Genomic DNA, 15042 nt, shown 5'->3' with positions numbered 1-15042 from the left:
ACTATTACTATTTAGACAAAACACTGATCAGACGTAAGTTAAGATCTATAAAGGAATACAGCAGGAAGCTCTGGAAGGCACCTCACTTCCATCACATCACAACTGCTGGAGCGTGGCCTAGGAATGTGGAATTGGGGTTGAACGCCTAGAAAACCAAGTCACGCAGAGCTTGAATAATTATCAAATGGCCATTGAACTCCATCATAATGACCGTCTGGAACATTCGCTTACTTCACAGCCTCCAAGCCGAAGGCATATAGTATTTCTTCTCAGATAACCTCGTTATCGAACTGGCGGGATATAGCAATAATAAGGTAACAAGAAGATACGAGCGTGAATCCCAGGGATTAGTAGCCGCGTGTCATTCTTTGGTCAGCGACTACAGCCCGCGCCACGTCCAATAAATCGGGTCATCCGTGTCTAAATACTTCCTTGCTTGCATTACCGTAGCCTCAACCATGTCCCTTACCAGCTCATCGCTGCACCGCATCCACTGTTCCAGCAACTGTCCAGCCCTCTCATCCGTCTCTTCCTCGCTGATGCGCCCTAATATGGGAGCGCAAGCCATCTCCAGTCGTACATACCCGTTCAGGTTCACTGCTGCATTTGGGTCGGCCCCAATATGCCCAGCTAGAACCTGACACACGACACCTGCGTGGGGTGGAGTCGCGTGTCTGAGTGCAAAGAGTGGGGTGTTAGGAGTATACGGATGTTGGCCCATTAGATAGTAGGGGTGAGGTTTGCCCGAATCAACCACCATATCGATTATTCGGCCGACGTCCATGGCGAGTTGGCGAACCGTGCCCTCATCCGCCTTCGACCAATCCATTCCCACCAAGAAATTCTGCGCTCGAATCCTCAGGACGTCCGGTAGCCTGCTAGGCTCTCTGCTCGGATCTTGCACCCACTCACGAGTCTTTTTCTTCTCCACTAGCGCGATGGCATCTTCTAGCAATGGTACCACGACCTTTTCCCAGGACCTTCTAGAATAGCATCTAGACTCGAAGGTGTTGTAGTTACTCATCCGGTCCAGAAGCCAGTAACACGCCTCAACCTCCCCTTGATCCATGAATGCCTGGAGGGCTTCTAGGGTATTCCTGCCAATATCTTCGTATGTGAGCTCTTTTGGCCTTTCATCGTCTTTGTCCCATCTGTGGCACATCAGTTGTTCCGCTGCTCTGCTGAGGCCTAGATTGATGACACCGCCGCCAGGGATATCTGATGGTGGTCGATACCATATCGAGAGCCAGTGCTTTCCGCCGTTGGTATCTAGGATTTCAGAGGTCTCTCTGATCCTCTTGTTGACCTCCACAAGTCCGGGTGAAGGGTCAATTAGAGTCATGCAGTATTTGTGCATCACAGAGTACATGGCTATTGGCATGAAATGCCCATGATGATGAATAATATTTTCCAGCACCATGGGAAAAACTGGAATGGGCGGAAGGCTTCCATCTGGTAGGAATGAGTCGAGATTCCAGTGTTTGAGGAAGGCGCGCATCCAGCGGCCATTCTCATCGACGGATTTCCGGACCATTGGGAAGATGACTCTGGTTAAGAATGGAGAAGGATCCGGCCTTTCCCCATCTCTACTCGTATCGTGATGCTGAATTTCATCATCTAAGTCAGGTGTCATGCCGTCTCCCATCAGCTCTTGCGCCCAAGACAATAACTCTCTCGCCATGGCGCCATAGTCCATTGGATACCTCTCTTCACTATCCAAGTCGTGAACGAGTGGAAGATTAGCGAGGCTCCAATCCTCTTCAGTTGGTGGCATCTTTTCGTTGATAGAAGCTGCTCTCGGAACAACCACAGTCTCCAAGAGAATGAGGATCGTCTCCTCTAGGCGCTTCTCTTTATAGCATGCCTGCATGAAAATCCTTTTCAGTCCTGAAAGCACAGCCATCCAAACATCGCGATGACCTGATTCCTGAAGAAGGCGTGAGAGAATTTCCATGACCAAGGAAGGATCCAGAAAGTCCGGGTTGTCAATAAGAAGTTGCGCCACCATCTTTACGCTCGAAATTTTAACAGCGGAACTCTGCTCCGCGGTCTCTCCACCATCATCGGATGGCTCATCCCTGGCGGTCAACTTTAACTTTGACAATAGAGCAGTCGTGATGTCGTTTACCAATAGAGTAGCGGCCCTATGTGGGAGAGATCGTAGGAATCGGCGGCCGAGAATTTTTCGATGCCAGCTACTATGCTGAGGTCGGTTGAGAATTACATGCTTGACGAGTGGCAATGCGTATTGGGGAGCATCACTCCGGGCGAGTCGTTTCAGAACCATCATAAACATGTGAGGAGCGTCCGTATCTCGCGGACTCTTCGCCATCCGCTTCAGCAGAGAATTGGCAAGCCTCTCCAGAACCTGCGCTGGCATAGTTGAATTGCATTCCCTTAACAGCCGCAGTTGAGTAAATCCATAGTTGTCCTCGCATTCTAAGAAATCCCGGTCAAGGTATAAAGCTGGGAATCGCCGGTCCTTAGCCGATGGGAAAGGCTCCATTAGGAGAGATTTGTCCTCGCCGTCCCTCGCATTAATAGAGAGAATGGCCGCGGCAATTAAGGGATCTCGAGTGCGACAGGTTTGATCTCTGTACTGGGAAAGGGTGTAAAAGCCAGGGAGATCTGGCAAAGAGTGGAGAGGAGGAGGAGGCTGGGGTTCAGCGAAACCCCCTTCAGTCAATGACCGGTGATATCGATGGGCAGATTTGATGCAATCCACTATGACAGGTTCGCGATGATGAGGGCGAGAGTGACTCAGATCTGATTGCTGGTGATGGGTGATGGGATCAGGGTACCATTCGGTAGGGGTCGACAAGTTGTGGCGGTTCTCTGGAAAGGACAGATATCTGATCTCCAGCGATGGGGAAATGTCAATTTCTAGCTTGGCGTGCTCTTTGCATCGTCGAAAGATGTCTCGCCAAAACAGTGATGCTGCCAGTTCATCTTCTCCGTCCCTGACAAGTTGTGTAGTGGCGTGATTCCACGCCTTGATGAGCCGCTCTTCCTTCTCTTTTCTGTCTTTCCCAGCTATTACATAGAGCTCCAGACATGGCAAATAGCCGTGGACGTAGTAGGCAATTGCCTGCCGAGTTTCCTTATCGCTTGGCAAAGGAGCCGTTGCTATCCCATGATCCATGAAGACTACGCTCTCTGCCAATTTGTCCAAGTAAGGCAATGGGCTATGAACTCGGGGAGCTATGGGAAGCATGAACTGGAATGGCAATCCCCTCGGCCATGGCCACTGAAGTGTCGCCACTGCGGGACGCATTTTTGTACGGTACTTCTCCCAGAGTTCGCTTCTCTTCTCCACAAACTCGTTCCTCAACCTCTGCCCAGCCACTGTGATTGCTTCTTTGCCGCCACCCCATATTCTGACGATGCCTGAAGCATTCCACCTCCCAAGAGCTTTATTTTGTTCCGACAGGACATAATGTTCCTCGTGGTAAAGAAGGATGTCGAGTGTGGGCTTCATAACGGCTTCCCATGCCTGGCCGTCGCTAAGGCCGAGAAGATCTTGAACTTGGCGCATCCTTCGCAAGCGACGGGAGGGTACTAGTTCGAATAACCTGAAGATATACAGCCAGTTGTGCTTTTCCGTATGCGGTTCTCGCGCCAAAAGAGTTGCTGTTTCGGCCAAAAGTGCCAGGATGTTGTTCCCAGACTCCACGTAGGATTTGATGGTCGACACCAAATCGCACTTTGGGATTGTATTTAACGCTCGAATATCCGGTATCCCCGTGAGGAGGTGAATGTTATCTTTCTCACTCTCTAACCAGTCCCCATATATGATGGGAACGACAATGGGGTCCTTATTAAATCGACGAGCCCACTTCAACGTTTCATGGTATAAGGAGACAGAACCAGATAATACAGCACAGGCAATTGCTGTCGCCGCCCGTTCGCCCCGGTCGTGCCGATCCGATGCTTCCCTCGATTTTTGCTTCCAGATGCCAACCAACTCAGTAGCCGTTTGTACTGCGCTACTTCTGTGATTTCGGTCGGGAGATTGTGATTTCAGGGAGACAAGTAACATGTTAGCATCAGCCTTCTGCGCGAATTCATAGCCGAAGATGTTGGAACGGTCACGGGCCCAGGGATGCGCATGATCGATAATGTGGTCTTTCGGAAGGGCCTGTCCCAATCGTTCAAGGAGACCGATTGCGTCAAGACAAGGCAGCGACGTGAGAAAGAGATAAATTGCCCAGCTCTGCTTTGTTTCTTGCAGTTTTTCGTTCACTGCTTCCGTGTCTTGGTCCTGCAGTTTAATCTCGTATTGCTTCGTGTGCTCGAGGAGTATTTCCAGAAGCTTCATCCGTTTCGGAGGCCCTACGGCCTTGAGCAGCTTAAAAATTTGAATCCCGTGAAGATGTATGCTCTTCGCTGGTAGGAGGTTCACGAGCCCGCACAGGATCTTTTCTGCTTTTCCACCGTCCCCGTCATCAAATCTATTCCAGAACTTCGCAGCGTAGTAGGTCAAGCGGCCCTCATCGCCAGCAGACTCTAGGGCCAGGCCCTTCTGCTTAAGTTTGCGGAGGCAAGGGATTACAAAGCTCCAGGCTTTCTCCATTTTCGCGTGAGGCGCTTGGCGGTGGTATAACTGGCGTATGAGCGGAATAGCAATGTCGGGGATGAAGCGGGCGTAGTCTCGTTCGAGGAATTTCTCCGACTCGGACAACCGAGAAACGCAGCTGATGGCAAGGTCAAAGCTGCGTCGCATGGCATTCCGGTATTTAGCCAGGCGTTCACCGGTTCCTTCGTCGGGGAACAACTTGCCAAGGCAATGATCGTGAAAGGCCTGGGGGCGAGCCTCGAATAGTTTGTGGGCTGTGCGCGACGACATGATGACGCCGGCGAAACCGGATTCGTAATACCAATTGGCAAATTCTGGAGTGCAAGCTTGGGAGAGCTTATGATAAACGTCGATAGATCGCTTGTCGGGATTCACTGGTCCTTGGTTCGTCTCCAGAAGCGAATCGCGGCTTTCCTGATCGCCTTCGGTGGCTTGACCATCTCCTCCATCAGAAGGAAAATAGTCAAGACTCTCCAAGCATACAAGCAACTTAGTTGTCTCCGCTTCTCGTACCGGGCAGTTTGGCGTAAGGCCTGCTTTTCCAATCATCTTGCACAACCCCTTGACATCCAGTACGCTCGCCTCCGCCATGATGATCACGAAGCCCTTGACGCCGCCGACGAGCATCCAAAACTTTTCGAATTTCTCATCGCGGCGGAACCATTTGTCGAGAGCGCGGATTGCAGCTTTCCGCACCCCAGTGGAATGTGGGTATCGAAGAGCGGCCAGGAGCGCTGCAGGCGAGTCTGCTATTGAGAGGAAGATGAATAAGGTCGGGCTAGGAGGAACCGACCCGATAGAAACGGAGCGAAAAAGAGACGAAAGGATTTCTTCTGTTTCATACTTCTCCAGCAGGCTCTGAAGGTAGTCTCGGATTTTGGAATGAGCTGAGGTTCTTAGCAATTGATTGTCCAGATTTGGCGACATGATAGAGAGATAATCTACTTGAAGCGTAGCTTAGCGAATTTCCTTTCGACAACAGATCGTGTATGTGTACTTCGTAATTGAGCCACAAGCAGGAGTCATGGATGAAATCCTCAGGACGTTGATGCCTTGATGGTGTTGAAGAGGTCGAAGAATTTCTCATATCCCTCCCTATTCCCAAGACCTCGTATTCTTCCCAAAGTTCTACCTTATTTCCGAGGTTCCAAAGGAGCTCCACAGCCAACGGAGAGAGGGAAGACATTTCTCAATTCCTCCTGAGAATGACCACTAAATCCTCAAAATGAGGAGGAGGGGAGTTCGCTGCCTAGGACAAGGTTCCACAAGAAACAGTGATCTGATTTAGGCTAGCTGGTATCCTAGTTATCCTAGTGCTTGATCTCCAGCCTGATCTTATTACCTGTCGGCTACGCGCCCCGTCGAACCACGTTAAATTACACTTGAAGTGGAATCTAAGGAGATGTCGGTTCGGAATGGCTGGGGAGCATGGCAGCGTGTTTTCGTCCCGGGGCTGCAAGCACTGCCCTATGTGAGAATTCGCAGGCGGGTAAGATACTGCGCACAAATGCCGCTCAAGTTTCACCCTTCAGTAATAGTAAATGGCGCCTTACTTGCAGACTAGGCGGACTAGAGTACGCATCAGAGTCAAGAAGCGACTGATCAGGCCAACTAGCAAATATTTCGCATGACCAACCTTGTCTTTTGCATGGATTTCGTTTCAGTGCCCGGGATCAACGTATCAATAGCATTTGGCATCAGTCCCCGATGTCTCAAAATTTCTGCTGGGCTCTTGTGCCGGATACTTCTCAGGCTTCACTAGGTCCTCAAGGTAGAGTAGATTATTCGTTTCATCCACCAATATATTCTATATTTATTAACGGCCTGAGAGTACGGGATATGGTGTAGATGAAAAGGGCGGGCGGGATCTGGGGTGTGGGATCGGGGCCGAGTCCGGAAGATCAGTATACGAATGAATGATTGCTTGTCAACACCGCCCAGGTTACATGCCGTTTCTAAGATCGTGAGGACACGCAGTTCCATCGCACTATGGGGTAGTTTACAGCGCTTCGAGGTTTAACCAACAGTTTTCCTCCCTTCATTGGGATGCTCACTATGTGAAGTGGCGAATGACGTGGGCTGTTCACCACCACATGACTGAATGTAATGATGAGCCCACGCCATTGCTTTGTCCCATTGCCCAGTTTGGGTCAGGAACGCTTTTATTACTCATCCGCTGTCACATAACGTGTTCAGCCATTGAATTGTCAAGTGCAATCGTAAGTTCATGATGGACTCACAACTAGAACCTCACTTCTCAGTGTCTCTCCCCATATTATTCTCTTGAATGTCTACAGTTTGTCTGCGCGTAACTATCGACCTCCTCACTCTTCTTGTTTATGTTGCATGTGACTGACTTCAAACTTAATTTCCACTGATACTTCTCTAACTGCCATGGCCTCCGCAACGCCAGATGAGCCCTCGGCGCCCTCGCACCCAGATGCAGACACAGCCAGCGAAGAGGGCTTGCCTTCACCGCCAGTCCCAGTCAAGTTTACTTTCCAGAGCGTCCGTGACCTCTTCACTCAACTCGAAAACCATAAGCACGAAGTTCTTGAGGTACACCATGTTACTGTACCGAATTACATTGCTATCAAAGACGCAAGGAAGGAGTTGGGGAGGGAATTCAAGATTTTTCTATACCTCCCCTCAGACCAAACTCTTGTTTTGGCCATCCCTAGACCCCCGCGTGAGATTCTTGATCGGCGTTTGGGCTTCCTAGTCATCAGTCAAGCCGCAGAGATGGGGCTAGACGAAGACCTCCTCGACGTTGGCCAACTGCCAGTAAACTCCGCGAAGGGCACCTCGGATACCTCTGCCGCCGCAGGTGTGCCTGATGATGGCGAGGGAGAAGGGGACTCGGTATTTGTGCCAGTTTCGACGCGTGGCGAAGGAGCATTCCCTTCCTTGGTCATCGAAACAGCATGGTCCCAGCCATGGGCGGATCTCCACGAAAAGGCCAGGTGGTGGTTCGAAATCTCGGGTGGGGACGTTAAGACCGTACTTTTGGTCAAGTTCGAGACAGGTCATGGCCTCATCAAGCTAGAGAAGTGGAAACAGACAGAGAGCCCCGAGCGACCAGGTGCCACTCAAACCCGGGCGTACGAATCGGGCTCGATTATCCCTCAATGTGTGCACGAGATTACAATCTCTCAAGGACCGGGCATCACGCTTCATCACCCGAAAAGGTGGGAGCCTTCCTCCTACGAGGTTTCTAATGGCGACCTCACCTTCGACTTCCGGGATATATTCCTCCGGGACCCCGTACCACCGGAGAAAGATATTATTTTCGACAAGGCAACACTTCAACAGTTCGCAGTCCGTGCTTGGAGAAGTGTGTGGTACCATATTCGTCAATGACGGGTGGTGGCGAGGACAATCGCTTGGAGTGGCGTTGTGGAGCGTTTTCTCGGCCTTGAGAGTATTTCAATACATAGGTGAAGGAACATTATAAAGTAAATATTTCAACTACTGCAGCACAGCTTCCTGATTTCGCGTCATACTGGGTTCAAACCCCTTCTGCTGGATATCCGGAGGATACAGCAGACCTCGGGGAGTATGTGTTGACCCGAAAGTTGAGCAAATCCGGCATGTTCTAGGATCCGATCCCGGCCATCAATAATGTCAAGGGGCCGTGCCATCGAGTTGTTGAATCGATGAAGTATCGCCTTCGGCGGTCTGTTGGATCGTACTTCGCAAAGCAAGCACGCGGCAAGGCCTGCGCGAGTATCGAACGGAAATGCGACGAAAACCCGGTCTGCAATTAGTGTCAAACACGCCATTGTCACCAAATTCATAACATAGTCATTACCGATCTTTATTTTTCTTCGCCATCTCCTCATAGATGCCTCTTAACTACCAGCATGCCAAGTGCTACGTCCCACCGTCACGAGCATCATTAGCGGCTGCCTCAGCCGGGTCTCAGCCTTAGTGCGAACGGCTTAGTGGCAGCAGGCGAAGTTAGCATCTTAGAGCTTCAGTTCAGCTAGAAGGATCACGTGGTAGAAAGAAGGGCGCAAGAGCAAGAGCTTGTAAATGTATATAATACGTATCTGAGTGCTCTTTCCTCCCCACGCAAATAAGCACAATCTCGACAATGAAAGACGAACTCACTGCTTTCCTGTCTAGATCCCCCGACTGTCCCGTGGCCGAAGGTCGCTTCCTCCCGAGCTAAGAAGCATCTGGGCAAAGGAAGAAGAACCTGAGCTCCCAGCCGTAAGCCTAGAGATATCGAAATGGTCATCGCAAATCCCAGGCCATTCTGGATACCAAAAGTGGAAGAAAAAGTGGAAGAGGCGGCGCAGACATCAAGGGCCGATGAGGCAGTTACCGTTGCCGCCATAACCGAAAGCCCACTATGCCGCCTACCAGGGGAGCTGCTTCTCTTCGTTATGCGGTGCATGGATGGCGTCCCGCTTTTCTGTCTACGACGTACATGTCGTCAATTTATGCGTATTTTTTTTTGGCGATATAAGCTTGGCTCATTATTACGCAAGTGGAGGAGGTGCCGAAAATATGATTCAAGCCCATGACAGTCTGAGAACCGGGAAGCTATCCAAGGCCTGGGCGGTCACCTGCAGGTTCTTGAGCTTCTTAGCCGTGATAAGGTTTGCTCGGGGTGCTTGCAGCACATACCCAGCGCCGAAGCGGTACAGAACCACCACAAAATACCTAGAGTCAAATTCCTCCACTACTCCACATGCTCAGTCCAACTCGACATGGCCGAAGCGACGTGTCTGGTCCTTTGATAAGAAATTCCTAACCTCACCACCTAGGTCGGCGCTGTAACGACGGGCCAGTCTTGACCAGGGCTGACGAAATCTGACATAACCTTTTCGGTACCAGACAAGTCACGTGACAATAGGATAACTGTCACGTGGGAGGGTTTGAAATACCAAGACCGAGATGTCAAGCCAGATCGGGGATGTTCCGGGCGGCAAAATCGAGAGGAAAGTATGGTATAGTAAGTACTTAACTATGTTATGCTCGACAAGGATATCGGAGACGGATCGAGAACCCCCGCATGGCGCAAGGACGAAAAAGATGAATTTGATAACCTGTATATTGATGCCCAGAAAATTACAGCACACGACCCGGTCTTGGCGTCGGTACTCATCCATAACAGAGACAAAAAAGGTCGTGCCAGATTAATAGGGTGGGAATGCCACGCCAGACTTTTGCCAAATCTGCCGATCCATGGACACTTACAGGAGGCAGGCGATAGGGACAAGAGGGAAACTCGTTTCTACCGGTACCGGGGTTATAAAGTGCAGATACACTGATTAACTTTATATATATCAAGTCATTAAAGGCGGGGAATAGCCTGAAATTGGACAAAGAGGTTGCTCGAGTCTCCGGTTTCTTATATAGCTGCCGACCTTGGGGGAACAGACAGTCCAAGAGTTTCTCCACAATGTAAGCCACTCAACCCTCGATCGTCTAGAAACACAACACACTAGGAAGCAAAGGCCACCCCGAAAATGATGCACCTCGGACTTTCTGTCACCTACGCTCTGGCGTTGGTGGCCGGTGCTTTGGCCGTCCCATCGCAACAGCTTCACACTCGCCAGCAGCCGTGGACGTCGACACCTATCACCGACCATACTGAGCCATGGGCGATCGCCTTCCTGCCAGACGATCGCATCCTCGTCACCGAGAGACAAGGCAACCTGCGTCTCGTCGACCCGGCCACCAAGTCCAAGGGCACCATTACCGGTGTGCCCACCGTCGCATACGGCGGTCAGGGCGGTCTCCACGACGTCGCCTTGCACCCCAATTACACTGAGAACAGTATTGTGTATCTCAGCTACGCCGAGAGTGGCACTGGCGGGGCGGGTGGCGCAGTCGCGCGGGCCAAGCTGACGCTGACCGCTGACGGCGGCGCGCTGTCCGACCTCGAGGTCATCTGGCGCCATTCGCAGAGGGCCCAGGGCGGACTCCAGTTCGCCCTTCGCCTGCTCTTCGGCCCCGACGGTGCACTGTGGATCTCGTCAGGCGAGATCAACCAGATGACCCCGTCCCAGGATATGACCGGCAACCTCGGCAAGGTGATCAAGCTGTACGACAACGGCACCGCCTTCGCGGACAACCCGTTCGCAAGCCAAGGCGCTATCCAGGCGCAGATCTGGTCGCTCGGCCACCGCAACCCGCTGGGCATCGACTGGGACGCTGAGGGGCGTCTCTGGGAGGTCGAGATGGGCCCCATGGGCGGCGACGAGCTCAACTTGATCGAGCGGGGCGCCAACTACGGCTGGCCGCTTGTGTCCCAGGGCCGCCATTACGACGGCCGGACGATCCCCGATCACAGCACACGCCCCGAGTTTACCCCGCCCAAGGCCTTCTGGGTCCCGGTTATCTCCCCGGCCGGCTTGATCATCTACAAGGGCGACCTGTTTCCCGACTGGAAGGGCAATGCCATCATCACCGGTCTCAGCTCACAATCAATTGTGCGCGTGACTATCACTGGTGACACGGCGAAGGAGGCTCAGCGCTTCCCAATGGGTAAGAGAATGCGCGGTATCCGAGAGGACAAGGACGGCGCCATTTGGGTGATCGAGGATGGTCGTAACGGCCGGCTCTTGAAGCTTACCCCGAACTAAACTTACGTTAGCGAGATACTTGGGAGAGTTTGGGACCGTATGTACATAAGGTTGATTATATTTTGCTTTTACGCCTTATAAAATCGGCGCGTTTTATCTTGCAAGCTGTCGGTAGATGGCAACTCATCTTTCTTATCAGGCTTGCCAACTATTCCAAGTGCATCGTGAAGAATCGACAGGCGTGTCGTAGGTGGCGGTGGCAGAAGTCGCGGGTAGCAACAGGAGCGAGAAGGGCAGTCGCCGGCGAGCCGTCGTCAAAACGCAAATGGTCTGGCTCGCGGGGCCAGCGACCACACCTCTCGATTTCTTTAACCATGGCAGGAATTGCTGACTTGGTGGGTGGGCGGCAGCGATGGCATTCCGCCTTGACCGCCTAGAGATCAAGTTGGTGGCCGGTTTCCCCTTCGCTCTCAGCCTCGGTCTCGCGCGTGTCCTCGGGGTGCAGAACGGTTATTATAGTGTCACCTGCCATTACAGTGTCACCCTCAGTTTGTTCGTCGCCATCGTGCCCTTGCTCCTCTGGTTGTCGCGTTCTCGCCCTTTTCACATCGCCGGCAACAGGGGAAGATGGCTGGGAGTTGGAGAGCGGTCTCTTCTGAGAACCCGTTGCCTCAGTTAGGGTATGAATCTACTTCTTTGGATGACTCCGCCCTTGGAGGAGCTGCAGCTACGGATGGGGAATTGGTCCGGTCGGCTGGTTGTGCCTGTTGTGGGGCATCCGTCTGTTCTGTCTGTTCTACCATACAGCCCCTTGACTCATTAGAATTTACACCGGTGGGGTCGCTGGGGCGTAATGGGCCATCCGGGGCGAGGTGTATACGCGCCCATTGACCGGTTTCCACCACGTGGCCAAGTGTATCGCCATCACCAGGGCTTCCCGTCATAAGACTAGCACCATGAGTGGTACCATCCGGGGTAATGGGGATGTGACAGATATATCTCAGCGACCATGGTGGCGTCCTCAGGGCGATCCGGGGGAAAGAGAATTAAACTGTCGAGAAGACATTCCTTAGCTTTCCGAAGATCACTCGTGATGGCGTAAGGGGCTGACGCTCGGCCCCTGCCACCCGTCGCATACCTGCTCGCATACCTCATACAGAGCGCGGCCACCCCAAAGTCGCAGGACTAGCGGCAGAGTGTACGAAAGCCCTGCCAAAAATGGAAGACTCGCTTGGAAATGCGTTAACGAGAGCTTCGTGAGAGCGTGGCCACCGGTCTGTGATTGTTTTCATACTCGTATCCCCCCTAGCGTAGAATTAGTATATACGAGCCAGCAGCAACCATTGCAAGCTAAAGCAGATACATGGGCCTGGTTGTAGGGACTTACCGCTTCACTGCATCACTAATCCCGTCTTCAACATTGGGAAAATTATCCTCGAACTCACTCTGGAAGTTGGAGCTGAGCTTGTCGCGAAGCTCATCCGTTATGTTCTTGAAGGCCAAAATAAGTGAGTCCTGCTTCCAAGCATGGGTTTCTAGAATTTCTGCAATTTGGGATACCAAGGCCTCTGCTTGAGCCCCGTCACTGTGGCGAAGCTGGTCCAGTTGCTGGTGCCATTGGCTTATAATCTTGTGCTGGTCTCCGTAAAGCGTCTCGGCATTTCCGGTGAGTGCTGATGGTTCAGTGACTCCGTGTGTTTTCTCGGAAGTTCCCAGAGGCCCAATGGCAGAGTCGGGGCTCTCCATCGCGTCGGGGATGTCTCGGTGGATAGCTCGGTTCACATTGTATCTAAATGGTGGGATGGAAACGCGGTGATTAACACTTGTTGCGAGGCGGGTCGGTAGGGGAGGAAGAGGAAAAGGAAAAAGACTTACGGACCTTGAACGTAGCTGAAGCGTAATGTATAGAGCCTTATGAAGAGTAACGGGAGAGGAAGAGGATGAAGACCGTCATCACCGGGCTGTCGACTAATTTAAATGTTGATTAATCGAGCAGTAGCCAACGCCCTAGCGCCGCTTTTCGCGTCAAATGAAAGAAAGCACAGAGAAGATGAAGGGAAAATTGAAGGGGGACAGTATTGGAATAATGGAGAAAACGGGAAATCGGGTGCTTCGTTTAGAATCAGTGATGGTGTGGAATGAGAGTTGTGGTTTGGATCAGGGTTAGAGGTTAGAGGTTAGAGGAAGTGGCTGGAGAGAGATGAGGTTTGAAAGAGGAAAGGGCAGTTGATTGGTGTAGATAGCAGATAGCGCCTGCGCAGATGAAGGCTGTGTGTAGGATACAGGAGATGCTTGTCCTTGGGGAGGGCGTGGCCTGGGAGGAATTACTTGAAGACTCGGCATGAAATCAAAATACCAATTTAGGAATACTGGCGAATCCGGACGGAACGCTTGTAGGTCGTCAATACTGTTCACATTCGATGCTGTGGCTGCGAAATCAACCTGGGTAGGTTGCTTGTTCGACCTGTTGGCCTTTAGAATGTTGATTTTTCCCTTGCATCTGTGGATAAACTTTGGAGAGGTGCTGGTATTCTTTAGGTGTCCCTCGATAGCTGCCAATCTCACGACAGCATGGCGTTGGAGGCGAGCTTCAGGGTGTAGTAACACTTGAACATTACGGTAGTGAACGGGCGTACGGTGGCTGAACTCGAAATATTTCGTCTACAGACCACGCCCAAATCGTTGATCCCTTGACGTGTGTTTCCGAGCTGTTGGTCGGTTGGTGCTCAAAGAGAAGCATGAGCTGGAGCGAATAAACATGTCCAACCGCAGCTACGGTGGAACCCGACATGTCAGGCAGCACTTTGGAAAATTAGGCCTCTTTCGGCAAGGGATAAGAAACAGGGGCGGGGAATGGAGGAATTCCGATCCCTTCGAAATGTTTTCTCAACATTGATATATACCCCGGGTTCCTGCCGGACACAAAACTCTCCGAGAAGTCAACGAAGATCATAGTCTCAAGCAGTAAGTTCAAGCCATCTATGAGTCTTTGGGGCTAGAGAATGCCACATCTGGCCTAGATAAATAACACTCCAGCAGCATCAAAAGAACCGTGTTCTTATAATGAGCGATCAGGAAGAGTCTGACTATGATTCCTGCGGAGAGAGCTCCGACAATGAACCGGCCTACTCCCCGACAGAGATCGCCGATATGTTTCTCGACTTCTACAAATTCCTCACCACGCTGCACTTCGACCCCGCCGACCTCAAGATCCCCCCTGGGGAGGGCTGGGGCCAGCTAATCCCGGACTCCTTTGTCAACGTCAAGTCCCAAGAAGTTGTGGACGTGCTCCGTCGCCTACCGTACCTCAGGCGCGACAACCAGCCATTCTACTATTCGAGCTATCTCATCGATTACACCACCTTTGGAATAGAAGCTCTCAAATACAGGGATAGTCAAATGCAGTACCTCGAGATTTGGAGCCATGATAGGGCGGAAATCGTTGATCAGTCGCTCTGTGTCTATATTGCCTTGGGCTATGAAAGCGGCGGTCTCGACTTCGTACTCAACGTCGTTGACGCCGAAGTCACCGATGATGTGCTGGAACATAATCAGGGGAGCGAAGATGACCTCCAGAGCTTTTTTGATAGGCTGAAGGAGGAATTAACTGCTCTAAAGTATATACCTTGCGAAGGAATGGAGACGCTCGATGTATCACGGGTGCCAGAGAGGGATGAAGAGGTGCCGGACGAGGAAATATATTCTCAAACCGAGAGGACTCATTTCCCTTCGGACTTGGAATCCCAGTATATCCGCCAGCTATACCGTCGCTATGGTTGGCCCAATGCGTTCAGGAGGGCGGAATGCTTCAATGCAGTGAGGGAATGGAATAACTCTCTAAAAGAGAGAGGTCTGGATTACTGGCCTTCTGTCTTCCACACGTACGCTGGCGTTTCCTGGGCTCCGGAGCCGCAAGAGTGAACGCGT

General features: G+C 51.7%; 1 protein-coding gene and 4 pseudogenes across 1 annotated transcript; 3 read left to right on the top strand and 2 right to left on the bottom strand.

The window, feature by feature from the left end:
- Positions 1–379: 379 nt before the first annotated feature.
- Positions 380–5503, bottom strand: SAPIO_CDS4153 (annotated as a pseudogene; the record flags this gene model as incomplete).
- Positions 5504–6970: 1467 nt separating this feature from the next.
- Positions 6971–7936, top strand: SAPIO_CDS4152 (annotated as a pseudogene; the record flags this gene model as incomplete).
- Positions 7937–10056: 2120 nt separating this feature from the next.
- Positions 10057–11175, top strand: SAPIO_CDS4151 (annotated as a pseudogene; the record flags this gene model as incomplete).
- A 373-nt stretch (positions 11176–11548) lies between these two features.
- Positions 11549–12861, bottom strand: SAPIO_CDS4150 (uncharacterized protein; the record flags this gene model as incomplete). Its single annotated transcript, XM_016786774.1, has 3 exons — positions 11549–11770; positions 11946–12063; positions 12503–12861. The coding sequence occupies 3 exons, from the start codon at positions 12859–12861 to the stop codon at positions 11549–11551; spliced, it is 699 nt and encodes a 232-aa protein (XP_016643750.1).
- Positions 12862–14178: 1317 nt separating this feature from the next.
- On the top strand, positions 14179–15036 carry SAPIO_CDS4149 (annotated as a pseudogene; the record flags this gene model as incomplete).
- Between the last annotated feature and the right edge of the window lie 6 nt (positions 15037–15042).

This window comes from Scedosporium apiospermum (genome assembly GCF_000732125.1).
Source record: "Scedosporium apiospermum strain IHEM 14462 chromosome Unknown SEQ_SAPIO_0090, whole genome shotgun sequence".
Classification (NCBI taxonomy): domain Eukaryota; kingdom Fungi; phylum Ascomycota; class Sordariomycetes; order Microascales; family Microascaceae; genus Scedosporium; species Scedosporium apiospermum.
This window is presented reverse-complemented; position numbering and strand designations above follow the sequence as displayed.